Genomic DNA, 19708 nt, shown 5'->3' on the forward strand with positions numbered 1-19708 from the left:
AAACAAAAAACCCAAGATCAGTGCTTGGCAGGGAGGGAGAACTTCGTATTAGCTGACATGTGTCTTTCTGCTTCTAGTACCTCTGGTCAGAGATCACTGGAAATCTGCTACCTGGTTGCTTTGCCTGTGTCTTTCAGAAAGGAGGCTCAGTTTTCTGAAAACTGAGAGCTACCTAAATATGGCCCATATTACTTCCAACCTACATCGCACATTAAAATATGAATGTAGATGAACCCATTGTATAATTTCAAAAGACCATAGGATGCTTCAAAAAATTGGAGTAAAGCATTTCATCGATATTATGACTTTTAAATAAATCAACATATATTCATAAAGAGATTAGATAGGAAATTTCATTGCTTAAAAACAAGATTAACTATAAAGCTTGCAGCAATTTTTTAGTGAATTTGGTGCCATATTAAATCTGTAACCAGAAAACAACAGGGGATGATTCAGTGAGAAAATTTGCAAGCTAGATACAGAGTCAGTTGTGCTGAAGCACTTTGGTAAGGCAGCTTGCTGCCTGAGCAAGAGGCATCTTCTCATGGCTGGGATGAGCTGACCTCCCTTCTGGCCTCCTGCTTCCTAGCTGAGGGCCCCTGTATGTCTTGCCCCCTTCCCTTCAGACAGATCCCTGTGGGATGCTGGTGGGAGGCAGGAGCTACCTGGGGGTGAGGGAGTTTGTCTGCTCAGGTGCACTGGGAGACGGACTCTGATGGCCCTGGGCCTTTTGGAGGATGTGTGCTTCAGGGGAGGACCCCATAAAGGCCTGGCCACTTCTGCTTCTGGTTCTGACTCAGGATGTGGAGCACCTAGGAGGCAAAGAGAAAGCCAAATTGGAGTTGTGTCTCTCTTTTTGGATGGGGACTCATCCCCCCACTGCTCATAGTGTGTGGTCTGGGTGAGGCTGTGTAGGTTTCCTGTCTCACGGGATGGGCATATGCCTGAAGCCTGGATTTTGAAAGGACCTCTATTGCCCTAGCCACATGATTGCTTCCATAGTGGGAAGGTGACTAAGGCCTGGCCAATCAGAGCATGCTTGGCACTTTGGCAGAAACTTTCAAGAGGCAAATCCTTTTTGCTGAGCTGAGCAGGTCATGAGTCAGCATGAAGCTGTAGGAAGGCATCTATGTGGCACATGGTAAGAGTTATGGGAGGGCTGGGGATGTAGCTCAGTGGCACCGAACCTGGCTGTAAAGTGCAAGGTCCTGAGTTTGATCACCCGTACCAAAAAAAAAAGAGTCATGAGGAGGAGAGGCTCATAGAGCTGAGAGATTTAGCCAAGTGCTGCCCAATGAGATTTTCTTTTATCATGTATGTTTGCAATACATTACAGTAATATTCATTTTGAAAAACTAGTACATGTGTGCAACATATCTTAATCATTTCCGATCCCTTTATCCCTCTTTTCCTTACCTCTCCCCTCCCCAGGCCCCATTCCCATCTGCTAAAAGTCTGCCTTCTTATTTCCTACCATCTCTCCTTTATTTTACTCATTTATTACTTATATTTTATGTTTCTCATACAAGAGAAACCATGGAATATTTAATGTTCTGTGTCTGACTTATTTCACTTAGCATTAGGTGTCTAATTCCACACATTTTTTTTCGCAAATGACAAGATTTAATTCCTCTGTATGGCTGAATAATATTCCATTGTATATGGATGCCACTTTTCCTTTAGGAATTTTTCTGTTGATGGGCACCAGATGATATTTTCTGAGGTCTGCATTCAACTGGTCTTGGAGTTAGCTGATTCTTGTATGAGCTAACTCTTTTCCCTCTCTGCTACCTTTCCCTCTCTCCCTCCCTCCGTCTCTTCTCTCCTTCCTTCCTAACATGGTTTAAGGTAGGCTTCTGACACTTGTAAGAGTCCTCACTGACATGTAGAAGAAGGAAGGACCTGGTAGATTCACTGCCTTTATGCTTTATTCTTGTTTTTCACGTGGCCGTGTGCTGACAAGCTCACTCTCTGCAATAGTTTTAAGAATCTGGCCTGGTGGTCTTCCCAACATACCTGTCAGTATTATTGTGGAAAACAATCAGATTTGACCCACTCTTGTGAATAGTCATTTCAAGTATGTCTTTTTGTTTGATGTTTCAACACCTGGGCCTATTGATTGTCCTTCCCATGGCAAACCAATTTCTAGAGATACTAAATGACTTGCCAGTGAGAATACTTGTCATGTCCAAGGCAACCAACTCAGAGTTCCTAACCTCTAATTACTTCCTTTATTGAGCAATCATATGCATGGACAACTAACCCCCGCTATGATCACCCCAGGGCCAGTACCAGACAATTAGGGATAGCCACCTCAATACCCTAGAGCCCACCTCAATATTCAAACTAGTCAATCCTCAATCTGCTTAGCCTATTTGCCCTGCTTTCCTACTACAAAAACCACAGTAAAGGTTCTGACCATACCCACCCCCCTTTTGCCTCCTGCGTGGGATGACATGCTCCTTTTCTTGGAACTGGGGGTAACAAATTATATTTTCAGCACAATTGTCTCCTGATCTCCTGTCTTCACCATACTTGGAAAATAAGACCTACATTAAAAAATGTGTTGTCACTGTTGTTGTTTTAAGGAGCTGAGTAATTTTTTTTGAAAAGTTAAAAAGTACATAAAGCAGAATGTAAGGATCTTAAGAATGCAATTCAATGAATTTTGACAAATAGATTTATTCACACAACCAACCAAGATTTAGTCATTTTCATCACCCTAGACAGCTCTCTTTTGCCCCCTTGCATTGAGTGGTCTCATACTCAATAGTTGGACATTCTTCTTCATAGTGAGAATTTCTTTTTTTTTTTTTTAATTACTTAAATTCTTTTATTGGTACATTGTAGGTATACAACACATTTACATTTCTCATTGGGAACTTGTACCTTTACATAATGCATCTTGGTTCTTATTTTTTCCCCATTCCTAGCCCTCCCTTCACCACCCCGCACCCTTCCCTATTTACAAAGATTTTATTTCCATTTTTTCCATTTCTCATCATTTTTCCTTTCCCTTCTTTCCTTTCCCCTGCCCCTCCTACTACCCCTACCCCTTTGGACCTTTTCTTCCTATTTTGCATTATCGATTATTCATTCTAATCATTGATACATTTTAGGTATACAATATAATGACATTCATCATTGGAAATTTTCACCTTAACATAATCTCTCTTGGTTCTTATTTTTCACCCTTGCCCAGCCCTCCCTTCAACACTTCCATCCCTCCCTATTTACAAAGATTTTGTTTCCATTTTTCCATTTTCTCATATTAATTCCATTCCCTTCTTTCCTTTCCCCTACCCCTCCCACTTCCCCTTCCCCTTTGCCCCTTTTCTTCCTATTTCACATTACCTATTACACCTTTTAGTCCTTATTTACACTTTCAGTTTCTCACACCAGAGAAACTATTTGGTATTTATACATGTGTGTCCTATTTATTTCACTTAAGAGTATCTCACACTGTGCTTTTTTTTTTTTTGGTACCGGGGATCAAACTCGGGTCCTTGTGCTTGTGCAGCAGGTGGCGAAACCACTGAGCTAAATCCTTGACCCCTCACTTAAGAGTATCACCTCAATGTGCATCCATTTACCTATAAATGTCTCTAATTTCTCATTTTTTATGGCTGAGTAGTACTCCATTGTATAAAAAAAACCACATTGTCTTTATCCAGTCTCCAGTTGATGGGCATTTGGGCTGTTTCCAAGTTTTAGCTATCACAAACTGCTGCTATGAACATGGGCGCACATATATCACTGTGGTATGATTCTTTTAATTCTTTGGGGAAGATCCCCAGCAGGGGAATAGCGGGGTCAAATGAGACTTCCAGTTCTTTGAGGTATCTCCATACTGACTTCCACAGTGGTTGCACCAGTCTACACTCCCACCAGCAGTGGAGCAGGGTTCCACTTTCCCCACAGCCCTGGCCAGCATTTGTTGTTGGTTGATTTCACGATAGCAGTCATTCTTTCTGGAGTGAGGTGGAATCTCAGTGTTGTTTTCATTTGCATCTCTCGAATGACCAGTGATGTTGAACATTTTTTCATATGCTTATTTGCTATTTCTACTTCTTTGTCTGAGAAATGTCTGTTCATTTCAGATGCCCATTTTCAGATTGGGTCTTTAAATTTGGAGGTCTGATCTTTTTAAGTTCTTTATAGATTCGAGATAGTAGACCTTTGTCTGAGGAAGAGCAGGTGAAGATTTTTTCCCACATCGTGGGTTGTCTCTTCACACTGCTGGTGGTTTCTCTTGCTGTGCAGAAGCTTTTTAATAAGAAGAGAGCCCACTTGTTGATTGTTTGTGCTAGTTCACGGGCAACTGAGGTTTTGTTCATAAAATCTTTTCTTACACCGATGTCTTCAAGGGTTCTACCTAACCTCTGTTCCAGCCAGTTCAGCATTTATATTTTAATATATAGATCTTTAATCCATTTTGATTTTAGTTTAGTGCATGGTGAGAGATACAGGTCTAGTTTTAATCTTTGGCAAGTTGAAACCCAATTTTTCCAGCACCATTTATTAAAGAGGCTATCTTGCCTCCAGTGAGGGTGTTTGGCTCCCTTATCGAAGATGAGATGGCTGAGTGTGTTTGGCGTTGTTTCTGCATCTTCTAATCTGTTCCACTGGTCCTCAGGTCTGTTTCTTTGCCAGTACCATGCTGCTTTTATCACCATAATGAGAATTTCCAGGAACCTTAGAACAAAATGGCTGCCTATATGAAGTCCCAGGAGTCAAAGTTCTCTAAGAAATCAGTGGTGGTTTCTGATAAAGTTTCTAGAAAGTTCAGACCTCAAAATTGGAGGCATCTTTTCCCTGAGACTATCTAGTGAGGTCTCAAAGCAAGCACCTGTTTTGTGCAAGGGTACTATAGAATGATTTAGAAAGGTCAGAAAGAATTTCTCTTTGTGACACAGGATGATAGGTCACCCAAGAGCCACCTCCAAAATGCCTTCCTAAGTCCTGAGTTGGTTCTTTCTGGCACATATTGTCTTCAAACTTTATTTAGAAGCACCAAATCTCTACCCTTACAAGGGTTGTAGAGGTCATTGTCCAGTTACATAATAATGTAATGCAAAATCAGGAAAATGGAGAGACTGATAGCAAAATCTCTGGGACCTGGGAATGGAGACACCTGGAAAACAACAACTTGGTGAAGAGAAAAAAAGAAGTGCATCTCCAGGAACCAGGAGGGAGCTGACAAGAAAACTAGCAACTACAGAAAAGCTGGAGAAATGAAGCACAATGCAGAGAAAGGAACAAAGCAGTCTGGAAAGTTGATCCTGGCTCCAAGAAATGGGGAACCTGACTTCTGACACAAGATGAGCCCAGAGAGGGTCGGCAGCTTCAGGGAAAAACAATGGATGAGGTCGGCAGCACTAGCCCCAAGAGAACCCCATAGCTATTGGAAATGGTAAAAGCATTGTGAGGTTTTACTCTGAAAGTGACTCCAGTGCAGCACCTGCCATATCTGAGAGGATTTAATCAGGAGCTTTTTTCCCCCAGTACTGGGGATCAAACTCCCTTGCACTTGCCAGGTGGGCACAGTACCACTGAGCTACATCCTTAGTCCATTAGGAGACATTTTGGGAAAGGGCTAATTGTTTAAGACTAAGCTGCAGAATAACTACAGAACTGCAGAATAACTACAGGATTTCTGGTTTCACCCTACCATAGTGACTGGGTAAAAGATGTCCACAAGAGACAACTGTGGGGAGGCCATGGGTTAGACACAGACTCTTAAAAAGTTTAAACTCAGGCCAGGAAAGACACTGGGGCTCCAGCCTCTATGGTAAAAATCCAGCCCAGTAATGTGTGGTTTTCAGAGGGGGCTGGTTCTGAAAGTGCTGGAAGCAAGTCCAGTGGTCTGCCTAAATCCCTGCTTGGATGTCTATGTTCAACACAGAGCTTAATGATCTGTTTGTTTTTTCCATCTACCAACATAAGCAAGCTTATGCCTCAGTATGGGCCATAACCTTGGGTGTATGGACAGAGGGACCGTTGGAGTAAGGTGGGACATCTCACAAACCCACAGGACATAAAGCTAGGCAGAAAAAGCTATGAATTAGGCACATAGAAGAATTTGGAAGCAGGGAGTTGCTGGAGTGACTATAGCCCTAGAGGGGAAGCCATTGACCATGCCCAAGGGAAAGGTGGGTCAGGATTCAGCATTGACACACAAAACTGTGAGTGTGGAAAGAAAATAAGTCTTAGCGGTGACTCACTATACCTCCCCCATATCTAGTAGATTCCAATATTGTACACTCTGGAAAGAAACCACTCATTAAACATGTAGAGGAAGTTTTTGAACTCCTTTTGGTTTCTTCTTCCTCTTCTCCTTCTCCTTGTTCATTAGCTTTTGGGAGTTTGGTTTTTTCTTTTCTTTTTTTTTGCTTTCTGTTTTTTTCTTTTTACTTTTTCATGTTTGTTCTTTTCTGTCACTTTTCTCTAATTCTATTAATTTTCATTTACTCCTTAATAGGATCTCACTTTCTCATCTTCACGTCTATCATTTCCCCTTCCCCTACCCCATCTTTACTAGTTAAGTTTTACTTATCTTTTACTTATCTTTACTATTGTTTTATTAATCTTTAGACATTTAGTTGACTCTGCTATTACTGTTCAATTCTTTTCTATTGTTAATGGTATTGTAGCTGTTGTATTTGGTAGATATTTATTGTATGTAAATATTTGGTTTGTCTTTGTATTTATGTTATAATTATAGATCTCTGTTCTATGGTTAAGGTTGGTACAGTGGTAGCTTTTATAGGTTCTTATATCAATATCCAGTTTGTCTTTTTTTTTTTTTTTTGATACCAGGGATCGAACTCTGGACCTTGCACTTGCGAGGCAAGCAGCGGAACCACTGAGTTAAATCCCCGGCCCCAGATTGGTTTTTACTGTATAGCAATATCTGGTTTGTCTTTGTGTCATTAACAATACTGCAGTTCATTTCTGGAGGACTGTGTGCTGGGTCAATTATGCTGGATCCTCCATCCCAAATTGATGAAAGTGATTAGATCTTGGGACAGAGGCAGAGACCTTGTCTAGAGTGCATTACTGAAAAGCAGACACTCTCTAAAGACATCTCCATACTTTCAAAAAATCTTTTACTGCCTGCCTGGCAAGCGCAAAGTCCTGACTTCTATCCTTGATACCAAAAAAAAAAATCTTTCCACTATACTTGACCCTCAAACCTCAGTGTGCACTGGCCCCCCATTAGGAACATGAGGAGACAAGGCAACAAAAACTCAAAACTCCCAAAAGTGATCCATGGAACATTAATGGGGAGGAACTCAAAAGCCAAACAGCTGAATTATATAAAATGATAAAAAAAGGGACAAAAAACCCCAGATCGATAAGGGCTCAGCAAGCTCAAAGATGATATACCTAATCAGATAATGAGTTTAATAAAGTAATCAGTGAACTTACAGAAAACACTAATAAAAAGCTAACTGGGCTAAACAAAACTATACAAAACATGAATGACCAGTTTAACACAGAATTAGAGTCCATGAAAAGGTATCAAATAGAAAACCAGCAAACAAAAAATGTTATTGAAAGTATGGGCAGCAGACGTGACCAGTGTAAGGACAACGTGTCAGAATTTGAAGATGGGTTAATGAATGCAGGTGATCATATACTTAGAGATACCGTAAAAACAACAAGAGGACACAGAAAATGTTCCAACAGCTTCTCGATGTTGCAAAGAAGACTAATCTAAGATTAAGTGGAACTAGTGAAAAATAAGGAAACAGTACAAATGTCATAAAAAACCTGTTTTCAGAAATAATATCAGAAAGCTTTACAGATCTGGGAAAAGAATTCAACATACAGATATATGAAGCACACAGAACCCCAAATAGCCATGATCAGAAAAAGACTCCAGAATACATCATAGTCAAAAACCCAGAGTCCAACACAAGGACAAAAATCTTAAAAGCTGTTAAAGAAAAGCTACAAATCATTTATAAAGGTAAACCCATTAGAATTACAAATGACTTCTCAACACAAACATTAAAGGCCAGGAGCTTGGAGTAAGGTGTTTCAAGCTCTAAGAAAACAATTTCCAACCCCCAACTGATATATCCTGCAAAAATATCTTTCAAAATTGATGGAAAAATAAGGTCTTTACATGACAAAGAGCACTTTAAGAAATTCATGACCACCAGGGCCGGGGATTTAGCTCAGTGGTTTCAAGCGCAAGGTCCCAAGTTTGATCCCTGGTGCCAAAAAAAAAGAAAGAAAGAAAGAAAGAAAGAAAGAAAGAAAGAAATTTATGACCACCAAATCATCACTCCAAAAAAATTCTCAAGGATGTACTAGAATGAGACAATGAAGCAAACACTGTCAAAGAGTCTAATGAAATGAATACACCAGGTAGGGTGAGTAGTTAAGGAGAAGGGAGGAATGAAAAAAATCAAACGGGAAAATAATGCAATGTCAGGAATAAGTCAGTGTCTTTCATTGATAAGTTTTAATGTGAATAGACTCAACTCCCCAATCAAAAGACACAGATTATCAGATTGGATCAAAAAGTAAAATCTAATGGTATGCTGTGTACAAGAAACACATTTAATAAAAAAAAATGCATAGACTAAAACTCAGGCCAGGGATTTAGCTCAGTGGTTTCGCCACCTGCTGAGCAAGTGCAAGGACCAGATTTCGATCCCCAGTACCAAATAAATAATAAAAAATAAAAAAATAAAAATCAAAGGATGGAAAAAATATCCCATGTGATGGGAACCTGAAAACAAGGAGTAGCTATCTTATTTTCAGGCAAAGTAGACTTGAAACCAAAACTGATCAGAAGAGACTAAGAAGGTCACTAAATATTGGGTAAGGAAACAATTCAACAGGATGAGATAGCTACTATAAACTTATATGCACTAAGCATTGGTGCACCCAGCTTCATAAAACAAACTTTACTAATAGACACAAAAAATCAGATAAAGCAGGGCATGTGACACATGCCTGCAATCCCAGCATTTGGGAGGCTGAGGCAAGAGGATTATTGTGAGTTTGAGACCAGCCTGGGCTACACAGTGAGTTCAGGGCCAGTCTGAACCACATAGTGAAACCCTGTTTCAAAAAAAAAAAAATGAGATAAACCTCAACACAATTATAGTGGAGGAACTGAATACCTCACTATCACAAATAGGTCAAGTATATAAAAATCAACAAAGAAATATCAGAGTTGAACCACACCATTGAACAAATGGACTTAATAAACATCTACAGAGTGTTCCGCCTAACAACAAAGTACACTTTCTTCTCAGCAGCACATGGAACTTTATCCAAAGTAGACAACATTCTAGTCCATAAAGCATGCTTAAGTAAATACAAAAGAATCAAAATTCTCCTATGCATATTTTTAGATTATAGCATAATAAAATTAGAAATCAATGACAAAAGAAACCATAGAAATTATGCAAACACATGGAAATTAAACAATACACTCTTGAATACTCAGTGGGTCACAGAAGAAATCAAGGAAGGAATTAGATAGTTCTTAGAATCAAATGATAATGCTACAACATACCAGAGCCTGTGGGACACAATGAAAGCAGTCCTAAGAGGGAAGTTAATAGTTGTGAATGACCACAACACAAAAACAGAGTGAGACCAAATAAATAATCTAGGGATGTAACTCAAGGTCCTGGAAAAACAAGAACAATCCAAATCCAAAGCTAGTGCAAGGAAGGAAATTATAAGGATCAGAGCAGAAATTAATGAAATTGAGACTAAAAAATAAAACAATCAATGAATCAAAGAGTTGGTTTTTCAGAAGAATAAACAAAATAGATAAACCTTTGGCTAATCTCACTGAAAACAAGAAGACACAAATCAATGCCATTAGAAATAAAAAAGACAAAATTACAATGGACACTGCCAAAATCCAGAAGGTTATTAGTAACTACTTGGAAAATCTATACTCCAATAAGTTGGAAACACCTTGAGATTACAATGTTAAGTGAAATAAATCAGTCACACAAGCTTAACTATCACATGGTTTCTTTTATGTGAAAAACCCAAAGTGTACATAACTTACAGAGCAAAATAAAAGATAGATGATAGGAAACAGGGAGATAGATCTTCTGCACATATGATGGGGACTAAGAGATGGAGATGGGGGGAGATAAGGGAGGAAAAGGGGATGAAAAAGAATTAAGATGTGTCATGTACATGTACCAGCTCCCCATGATGAATGTAATCATTATGTATTGAAGATATATACTAATAAAAAATTTTTTTTTAAATCAGGAAAATGACACTGTAGATAATTCTTTATCTTCCTTTTATGAAATGAAGGTTAAAACATCCAAAAATTCTTTTTACATTGGGTCCAAGAAACTCAGCTAAATCAAGTGTTTACTTACATCAGAACTTTCATACCAGGTGTCTGCGAACACTTATTTCTCTGCTCCTTTTAGCCAGTTTTTTAAAAATTTCAAAGTCAGTTGACTTGTTTTTTACTGTACAAAGTATGATCTAAAAATATGGTGAATGTTTAAATTTTTAAAAATATCTTACAGTAAAAGTCATATTGCCATTAATCCCTTTCAAGACACTTTAAACACACTTATCATTCTTGCCACTTTCTGAAGCAGATCTGGAAGTCCTTTTTCAAGTCTTTAGTTGTACTTTTGTGACTGCTTCACCAATTCAAAACATATATCTTTCATGGTCCTTTTGACTTTGAGGATGAGCCAGAAGTCACACAGTACCAGATTTGGTGAATAAGGTGCACAAGGACAGACCATCCTGTTTTTAAGAGCCCACTTTTCCTTTGGATAGCATGTGACAGCAGCATTTACTACATTTTTTATCAGACCTAAAGTTACTAGTGAAAGAGGACTTCTAGAACTGTTTCAGAAAGTGGCAAGAATGATGGGTGGGATAAGTAACTCAAAGAGAGGAGGAATATTTGAGAGGGATTAAGGGCAACATGTCTTTTACTGTAATAAAAATTTAAAACATTCATTGTGTATTTTGATCATACCTTGTATTTAACTTTTTTAAAACCTGAAAAGCCTTCATCTTTATAGCACCAAGGGCATATGGAATTTATTGGCATGTATGCCTGGCTTCCTTTCTTTCTATAGTTTAGCAAAATGCACTGTTTAATGAAGGGCTCAATAGATATTGAATTGATAATGAAAATTGAATTGAATATAACCAGAAGAGACCTATTTCTAGATTTTCCTTCTTTAAGAAAATTCTCTGAAGGAGATGACTGTGAACTAGCTCAGCCATGATTTAGGAGTGGGTTGAATTGGCATCACCTCAAATCTCATTCCTTTCTGGCTTGCCTGGCTCTCTCAGAAACACGCATCCACAGGGGACCTACCTCTTCTGCAGGCTTTTTCCTTTGGGGGGTGTGGAGTGTGGAAATGAATCTCCATTGGAATGATGAAGAGCTCAGTTGGAGGTTCATTGGCTTTAAATTGGCTCCTCAGGGGGTCAAGGACTCTGGGTGGCTGTTCCAAAATAGGAGGGAATTTCAAAGCCTTTGGTGCCTGAAGAAAATTTAAACACAAAAAATCAACATGGCAGGTATCCAACCCTGCTGCCTGCAGGGAGCAAAAGATATTGTATTTTATTGTATTTCTTGCACCAGGAGCTGCTGGGAGAAGCAAAACTAACCAAGCTGGGTGCTGAGTCCCTGCCTTTAGTGGTACTGCCTCACTTGGCTCTTGGGAACTCAACATATGCCCATTATTCCTGCCTCTGATTCCTCTGAGAATCATCAACAGAGGGCCGGGGATTTAGCTCAGGGGTGCCGCTGCCTGCCTCGCAAGCGCAAGGTCCTGAGTTCAATCCCTTTTACCAAAAAATCCCACAAAAACCATGAGTAACTTTTGAGTCTTTGAGAGGATAGTCTTTCTTTTATGACTAGGGAAAATGAAATGGGACTGAGATGATATAACTGAGTTCTCTACACCAAAAAGGAGAAATCTATGCTTATGTTGTAGAGAAAAAGCAAGGACATTTGACTGTGCAACGGATCAGGTAAGAAGGGGCAGGAAGCAAGAATTTGCATTTGTGTTTGCTTACCTTACATAACTTCTCACAGCCTCCATTTCTTCCTCTATGTAATAGAAATAATCATAGTTCCTACCTCCAAAAGTGATTCGGAGGGTTAAATGACTTTGTACATGTAGTTACGATAGTTTTTTTTTTCTTTTTGGACTCTTCTTTCGTTGGAGTTTAATAACCTTAGCTGGGTCCTAGGAGAAAAATCTAAAGTCCTTCATACTTCTGTAACATGAACATAGCTGGGGATAATTTAGCCCAGTTGTTTTCTGTCCCTGCCAAACACACTCACGTAAACATATATATTTACACACATACAGGATAGAGACACAAAAAGGGTAGTAATTAGAGCCTTCTGTTTCCAGTTATTTAGAAGTTGTTGAAAATTTCACTTTTCAGTTTGCAACTTCTAACATACGAACTTGGCTCTGTGAAGTGTGTATAGTGCTGAGTTTCAGAGAGTTTGATTTCATAGGAGGAAAAATGAAAACATTCTCATTTTCTCTGTACTCAAAAAAATGATAAAAGGCATACATAAGCATTCTACATGCTTAGAGTTGATTGAGGATGGAAGTTCTACCCAATTTGTGCAGGGTGATATTTATAACTTTGAGACATTAAGAAAATGATTAACCAAACACAGGCACATAGGATCTTTATGTTTCTCGAGATCTTAACTGTCCAGGTGTCGGCTGCCCACCAACAGCCCTGTTTTAAATACTGACCTTGTGCATTTTGTTTGACAAGGATCATATTGAGAAATCTGAGTGGAAACTCGAACTATTTGTGTGAAGTATGGCTGACAAGACTTAATATTCTTTATTCTCAGAGTTTTAATATACTATATTGGAGAATATTGCTTCCCTCTGTTAAGCAGACACAGGGGTTGAAGGAAGCACCTGGTTACCTATGATATCCAGGGCTTGCCTTAGGTCTGTGGTAACTCTGGGTATGTGGGGGTGAGGCTCAGGCTTGCTGTTTATTCCTGGTCCAAAGGAACCAGCTAAGACGAGGCCCTTCTGGTGTGGATGGAAAAGTTTAGATCAGCTGAGACACAGGAAATCTAAGAAAATCCTGAACAGACTGAAAACAACTTCCCTCATTGGCACCAAGACTGCCAGAGTGCCTATAGCTCTTTCAGGGGCACTTCAGGTGACCGGAATCCTCACAACTGATTAACATTTTGGTAGTGGACATAGAATTCTTTCCTAAAGGTACACTGTTGTTTTTCATTCTTCCATCAGCCATTTGAGGTTGGCATCTTCCTCCAGGCACACAGTAAGGTTACTATGGAGTGGCAGGCTTGCGTGACCTGTTCACTGTCACACAGCTGCTATGAGGCAGAGCATCCAGCAGGCCTGTGAACTCCCATTCAGCCCTGGTGCCACCAAACCACCCTACAACCCATGACTACGTAGAATTTCGAAGCAGGCTGAAGATAGCAAAGGACATCTCTTAAGAAAGAAGGTGATCTGACTTCTGAAGAGGGCTGATAAACTTGCAAACTCTAACCTACATGTGCAGAGGTGACAGACCTTTAATAGTGCACTGTTGCTGGATTCAAGTTAGCCAACATTTTGAGTTTGAAAGGGTCAACTGCTTAGCAGCTCAGATTCTGTCCTTCCATGTTTACAGAAAATCTCAAACCCTCAGGAGAACAAAGGATTCTGTTGCCTTTGGAGACAGTGGTGATAGTGTATGCTTTACAGTATAACTGACATTCCTTGTCCCTTGTGATTTTTAACATTAAATGGCTCTGATTCTATTCCAGCTCCACTGGTGAGCTCAGAAGCTGGAGAGGCCAGTTCTCTGTTGAGACATCCTTGTGAATCACCTCATTTCTAGTTTGGGATTAAACACACACACACACACACACACACACACACACACACACACACGCACACCTTTTTTTCCTTTGCTTCCCCAGGGGTGTTATGCTCTGAGGCAGTGACAGACACTACTGAAGGGAACAGGCATCTTTCAGCAGGAGGCTCTTGTAACAGGTGGCTGCCTCTAGCCTTGTAGAGTTTCTCGGTCCCTTGTTTGTCTGTAGAAACAGGATGGGTATGAGACACTTCTTAGTTGCAGGAATGGGGATGGATAGTTGACTTACAACTTTTATCACTTTTTGGTTAATGAAGGGAAGGAAATCAGGAACTGAGATGGCTGTGGCCTTGCTGAGCAGGGTTAGGGAGCCCAGTCTCATCATCTGGGTTGGGTTCTTACTGGCTGAGACAGAGGAGGGAGAGAATAACAATAACACCCAATAGGTATTGTGCATTAAATATGAGAAGAGAATTATGTAGCGTTTTATATGCATTGTGTTACTTCATCCCTATAGTAGTCATGTATTGGTATTATTGTCCCCATTCCACAGCGGGGGAAACAGAACCTCAGCAAAATTAAATGATTTGCTCAAGATTATAGTTAATAAATGGGAAATAATTTGAAACCAGGCATTCTGATTGCAAAATTTGCCTGGTGAAACACTAGGCAAATAGGAACCTGTGAGAATCTCAGTCTCATATTCAACTGGACTCTGGTTACTTTCTAAGGTGAGTAGCTTAAGGAAGTCCCTGTCAGCACGCTTGTGCTCTCAGATGAACTATACACCATGAGGTTCACCCTCATCAATGAATGAGACATTTGGTTCTTACTGCTTAGGTCTGTCTTCCGACTGGGGAAGGCGCCTCCGTAAGGTATAATGTTGGATTTGTCACCCAGAAGCCAAGAGGGACCTATGTGGGCACATCTGAGTGCCTTCCTGGAGGTTTGCTGTGTCTTTTCATTGTGGCTTTCCTCTGAAGCGTGAACAGGAAGGTGACTCTCTATTGATGTGTCCTAGGGAACGACATACACACAGAGCTGTAAACAGGCAGTCACAAAGGAGCAGAGAGCAGGTTCCTGTAAGCGTCAGTCTTGTGGCTAAACTCATGGTTCTAGGGATGAAATTTCCTCTGCAGGCTGAGAAGACAGGGCTATAATAGCAAGATCTCTGATGTTGCTTATTACTAGAAAATATTTTATGATTAATGATAGAAAGAATGACAGATAACTATACCTAACATACAATATTTTATTTAAAAAATTTTAAAAATAAAAATCAAGTGCTTGGATCATTGCATTTATCCATCATAAAAAGCATCTCTCCTCTCTCCTCCTCTATCATGTGGTCCTCTTCCCTTCTCTCTTACCCTTGGCATGTGACCTTCAATATCAAAACAACTTCATTCAAGATGGGAACAGATATTGTCTAGGTTGTTCTGAACAACGATTATCACACACCTTAGAGTTTAGAGAGCATTTCTAAAATTTAACTCATTTAATCCTCATGGTTACTTTATGAGATAAATATGATTAAAGCTCCATTTTACAGAAGGGCTCATTCAGGCTCAAAGCTAGTTAGGTCTTGGATAAGTTTATCACAATTAGTAAGAAGCAGGACTCAGACTATTACAGACAGCTAAGTTAGGCAGAAATATTACAGACAGTCAGATAGGGCTAGGCCCTTGAGAGATTCTGGACAAAGGTAAAACACATTACAACTGTGGCCAGAGATGTGTTCATTGGAGACTAGGCCTCAAGATAAAGATGAAATGACCAGGCCTGCATACTTTCCCAAAGGACAAGATAAACAGTAACACTTGGTTTTTTGCTCACTTCGGCAGCACATATATGCTAACACCTGGCCTAATGAAGTCTAGACAGACATCAGTCACCCCGGTGGGTGACCAAGACCTCCCAACCCATTACTTTCTAGCAAAAGTCTTTGTTCTTTCCATATGTACTTGTTATGTGACTTGTTTCCCTCTTGGATCACTATTACCTAAGCAACTATACTTGTAAACTTACTGGTTGATCATAGCTTTAACTCACATTGTACCCATGTGGTTTTTGTACCATAAAACTTCCTTTTAAAGTGGGGTCCTCGGCTATCCATTCGGGACCCTTTCTCTCAGAAGCTATCCTCTCAATAAATATTTCCTACTCTTAACCTCTGTTGTTCCTAGAATTTATTCTTGGATTTTAGAGAACACAAACTCATGTATCAGACATCTAACAGGTTAAAAATTATAATATTTCCCTTACATCATTCGGAAGTCCTATTTCATCTTCCATGTGATCCCTGTATCAAGACCAGGTCTAAGGCCAAAAGCTCTTTTTTCTAGACAAGTCTATATTTGCCCAGATGGGCAAAGGGTCAGGGGAGGCTCAGTAATTTGGAAAACCTGGAGTTAAATAGACTGAAGCTGGTGACTTTATTGTGGTACTTCTCAAAGTACCCCATATCCAGTTGTGCACTGGGAGGCCCTGGGAAGAGAATGCATATGCAGTATCTCCCCATTGTACCTGGCTACAAAACTCTTTTCTTCAAAGATCATCTGGTTCCACAGGTGACGCTTTAGGAAACAATGATCAACAGGGTCAAAGCACTTGGAGGACCCCTGGGTATGGTGAAGGGAGGGAGAATCTCTCTGAAGTCATGATGATGACAGAAGAGAGCCCGTTAGAAATGATACCTCTACCCAGTTTCCATCTTCCTGCCAGGGTTGCTTCCTGAGTGGCAGCAAAGGAGTCTCCTGACTGCCATGGCTCTTGGCTGTGGTGCCCTGGTCCATGTCTCCAACAGCCCCAGCTTCTCCTTCATCCGGGCCCTGCTGACCTACAAAGGTGAACAGTGGTCAGTTGGGAGCCCTAGCCACAGTCCCCTTCTAGCTTCTCTGAGCAGAAGTGGTCGAGGCCCCCCTCCCTCTGTATTCCTGACATTGCCTCCTTGGAAAAGGCAGCCAGGTGGAGGAACAGCTGTGCTGAGAGTCAGGAGACTCATGGTGGAGGCTTGTGTCTCTGACTCTGTTTCCTTGTCTGTAAAGTGGGGACACTGATTTCTGGCCCTATCTTCCTTGTCTAGAGCTCAAGTGAGATAATGAGTGTGACAGCTCTTTGTGAGCTGCCTGGGATTCGTGGATGGCAGTGGTGTGAAAGCGGCAGTGGCTCTGTGGTGCTTGCGATGTTCCATCTGAAGCACGCTCTCCGGTTTCATGGGCATCTCCTGGTTGTTTACTTGGGGAGAAAACTCTGCTGAAAGCAGGGGTGTGGGACCCCTGCATAGCTCTCTGGATTTACCCTGTCTGCAACCCTTGGGCAGGATCTGAGTCAACAGATGACTCCACCATAGTTAACAAATCTTTCATCGATGGTTTAAAGGGTCCTGCAGCTATTTTCATCACTTACTTAAGGTAGATTTATTGCTGAAACAGTCTGGCAAGGCTTCTTCATTTGGAGCCAAGCTTTAGTAATACCTCCACTCCCAGAAAGCAGCTCCATGGAACAATGCGGGCTTGTATTTTAACCATGGGCTCTGAAAGCCTGGAGGGCCCTGTATGAGATGGAACATTGGATTCTGGAAGCTCCTCCTCCTTCCCCAGCCAGCCTCATCTTCCCTGTATGTTCCCCAACCTTCACTTCCTTCATCACCTCAATCTTTGTTGTCATTGGCTCAGGTGTCAAAGTGGCACATGGGGCCACTCCCTCCTTCCAGCTCTCCTGCTGGTCCATTGGCTCCTAAAGGCTACTCTGATTTGAATTGATGCCAAGAGTGCTGGCGGTTGAGACGGAGCCTCAGACTCAGGGTTAGAAGTCTGTCCAGGTTTTAGAGGCTCAGGGAAGCCTGATGGGCTCTGGAGATTTCTCATTCTGAGGTGTCCCTCAAGAAGATTGTAATTCCACACAGGGTGTAGCACTAAAGACCCTTGAGGGTATTCTAGAAAGATCCTTTGGGATCAAGCCAGACAGATCCACCCTTCCTGGTCAGACTGAGCTGGTACACTTCTCAGGGTGGAAAGTGAAACTCTAGCCAAATGGCTACTCACTCAACAGTCTTGCACATCAGAGCGTCTATGTGGGGCAGGGGGCATTGTGGGTGAGGGATCTAGAGAGGTACTCTAGGGCCATATTCCAGGTGAAATTAACTGTGTGACTCAATCTACGTGAGAGTAAACAAGAATTCTTTCTCAGTAAATGTCATCTTCTTGCTCAGCTGTTTATGCTTAGAAGAAACAGGCTTGCAGGAAAAGTATTGGAAGTTTCAGTTGTTTAGAGGAGGGCACAAAACTTCTCCCTGTATCTCAAATACTGGTTCAGATCATCCAGATAATGTGCATTGGGGTAGCAATTTACAGCTTTCATGGGGAATTTTTCCTCTGTCCTCTCCTGTGATAGGGAGGAAGGAATGTAGATCCAATTGCCTACATTTTACAGGTGTGTAATCTAAGGAGACAGGGAATCTAAGCAACTTGCCAACATCTCACTGTTGGAGAATCTGGGGTTCATGGCCAGGACTTTTGCTATTTCTCCAGATAAAGTGTTTGGCAAAGAGAGATCAAAGGGAAATAAAATTAAAACCAATGGAAACATCAGTCAAGTTTCGAGTTACAGCCTCTGAGCTCCATTTATTTCTTTAAAAATTGATTTTTTTGGCTCTTGCAATCATGGACAATTGGATATTGCAATCAGTAATTATGTTTAGAAAACAAAAGGTGGGGAGGTACAAAATTAACATTTACTGAGCACTTACTATCTGCCAGCTACTACATTATCCTATTTAATTTCCACACACAACCCTGTGAAGTAAAGGTGGTATCCTTATCTCCATTTTATAAATGAAGAAACTGGGGCCCAGGGAAGACTTATGGCTTGGAATTTGCTCACATGCTCAAGCAGTACTCTATACTGCCCTTCTGTTTTCCACCTTATTATGACAGTTCCTTGGTAGATGGCACTAATTAGAGAATTCACTGATCCCTTAGGCATGTAGTACCCCCCCCCCAAGCACTACAATCCCCTTTCCAGTATTTTAGGGTCTAAGGATATTAGCTGGAGACAGTAGGGCTTTTGAAGAGAGAGGACAGAAGGCCATGGTGAAATAGCATGCCACCCGAGGAAGGGCAATGTGTTATAGGTGATTCTGGCCCAGAACTGTGATTTCCTTAATGCCCCAGAATCAAGTGGTTAGATTTTTGAGCCACATTAGCAAAGTACGTAGATACTAAGGTATAGACCAGAATATTAATTTATGAAAGAGGAAAAGAGTTACCTGACCAACATGTTTTAAAAACAATAATCTATACATGGGCCAGGTTGTGACTAGAATTCTCTGGTCCCAGACTTGAGGCCCAGGTACAAATGACTGGGATGTTTGATGGTGCCCAGCTTTGTTTTCATTCTGCCAATAATCTAGACTCTCTGCTTATCCGGACCATATCCATTCTCCCAAGGACAAGGAGGACATGGTCTGGCACTGCCATTGTTTCTAGAAAATTCTTTCTTGATTTCAGAAAAAAATAACTTTATATTATGTTGGGGTCTTGTTCTTTTCTTTTCTCAAGATTTCTGTTACCAGCCAAGACCCTAGTCTTTGCCCATTACTGCTACCTATCATCTTTCCCAGCTTACTTACCAAAGGGAACTCCTGGCTCTTTTAATGCTTCAAGTTCCCAAGAATAATAATGACAGGTAAAATTCTCATAGTATAGAATTTTTACAATTCCAATAATTTTCTGTGCATTACAAGGTAGGTCTTACTGTGCCCATTACAGAGATGAGCAAACAGAAGCATGAGAAGAATGAGAGAACAACCATTGCAATACAGATTTCTGGTGTAAAGGCAATATTT

The 19708-nt window shown here is 40.7% G+C and overlaps 1 protein-coding gene across 6 annotated transcripts in view; it reads right to left on the bottom strand.

Annotated features, from left to right (window-relative positions):
- The window catches only part of Kiaa2012 (KIAA2012 ortholog), a 147314-nt gene that overhangs the window by 97922 nt on the left and 29684 nt on the right, over nucleotides 1–19708 (bottom strand). For 4 of the 6 annotated variants that reach the window (XM_021263620.2, XM_013074449.3, XM_087206269.1 and 1 more), the window contains 5 exons: nucleotides 16557–16699; nucleotides 14694–14877; nucleotides 13941–14083; nucleotides 11351–11519; nucleotides 666–812 (listed from right to left, as the gene is read on the bottom strand). In XM_021263620.2, coding sequence (XP_021119279.2) covers nucleotides 666–812; nucleotides 11351–11519; nucleotides 13941–14083; nucleotides 14694–14877; nucleotides 16557–16699 — 786 coding nt within the window. The remainder of the gene's footprint in view (nucleotides 1–665; nucleotides 813–11350; nucleotides 11520–13940; nucleotides 14084–14693; nucleotides 14878–16556; nucleotides 16700–19708) is intronic. The other 2 variants (XM_021263622.2, XM_021263623.2) reach the window with 2 other exon arrangements.

This window comes from Heterocephalus glaber, unplaced genomic scaffold, assembly GCF_053883595.1.
Source record: "Heterocephalus glaber isolate CG9 unplaced genomic scaffold, H.glaber_assembly_v1.0 deba00000621, whole genome shotgun sequence".
Taxonomy (NCBI): Eukaryota; Metazoa; Chordata; class Mammalia; order Rodentia; family Bathyergidae; genus Heterocephalus; species Heterocephalus glaber.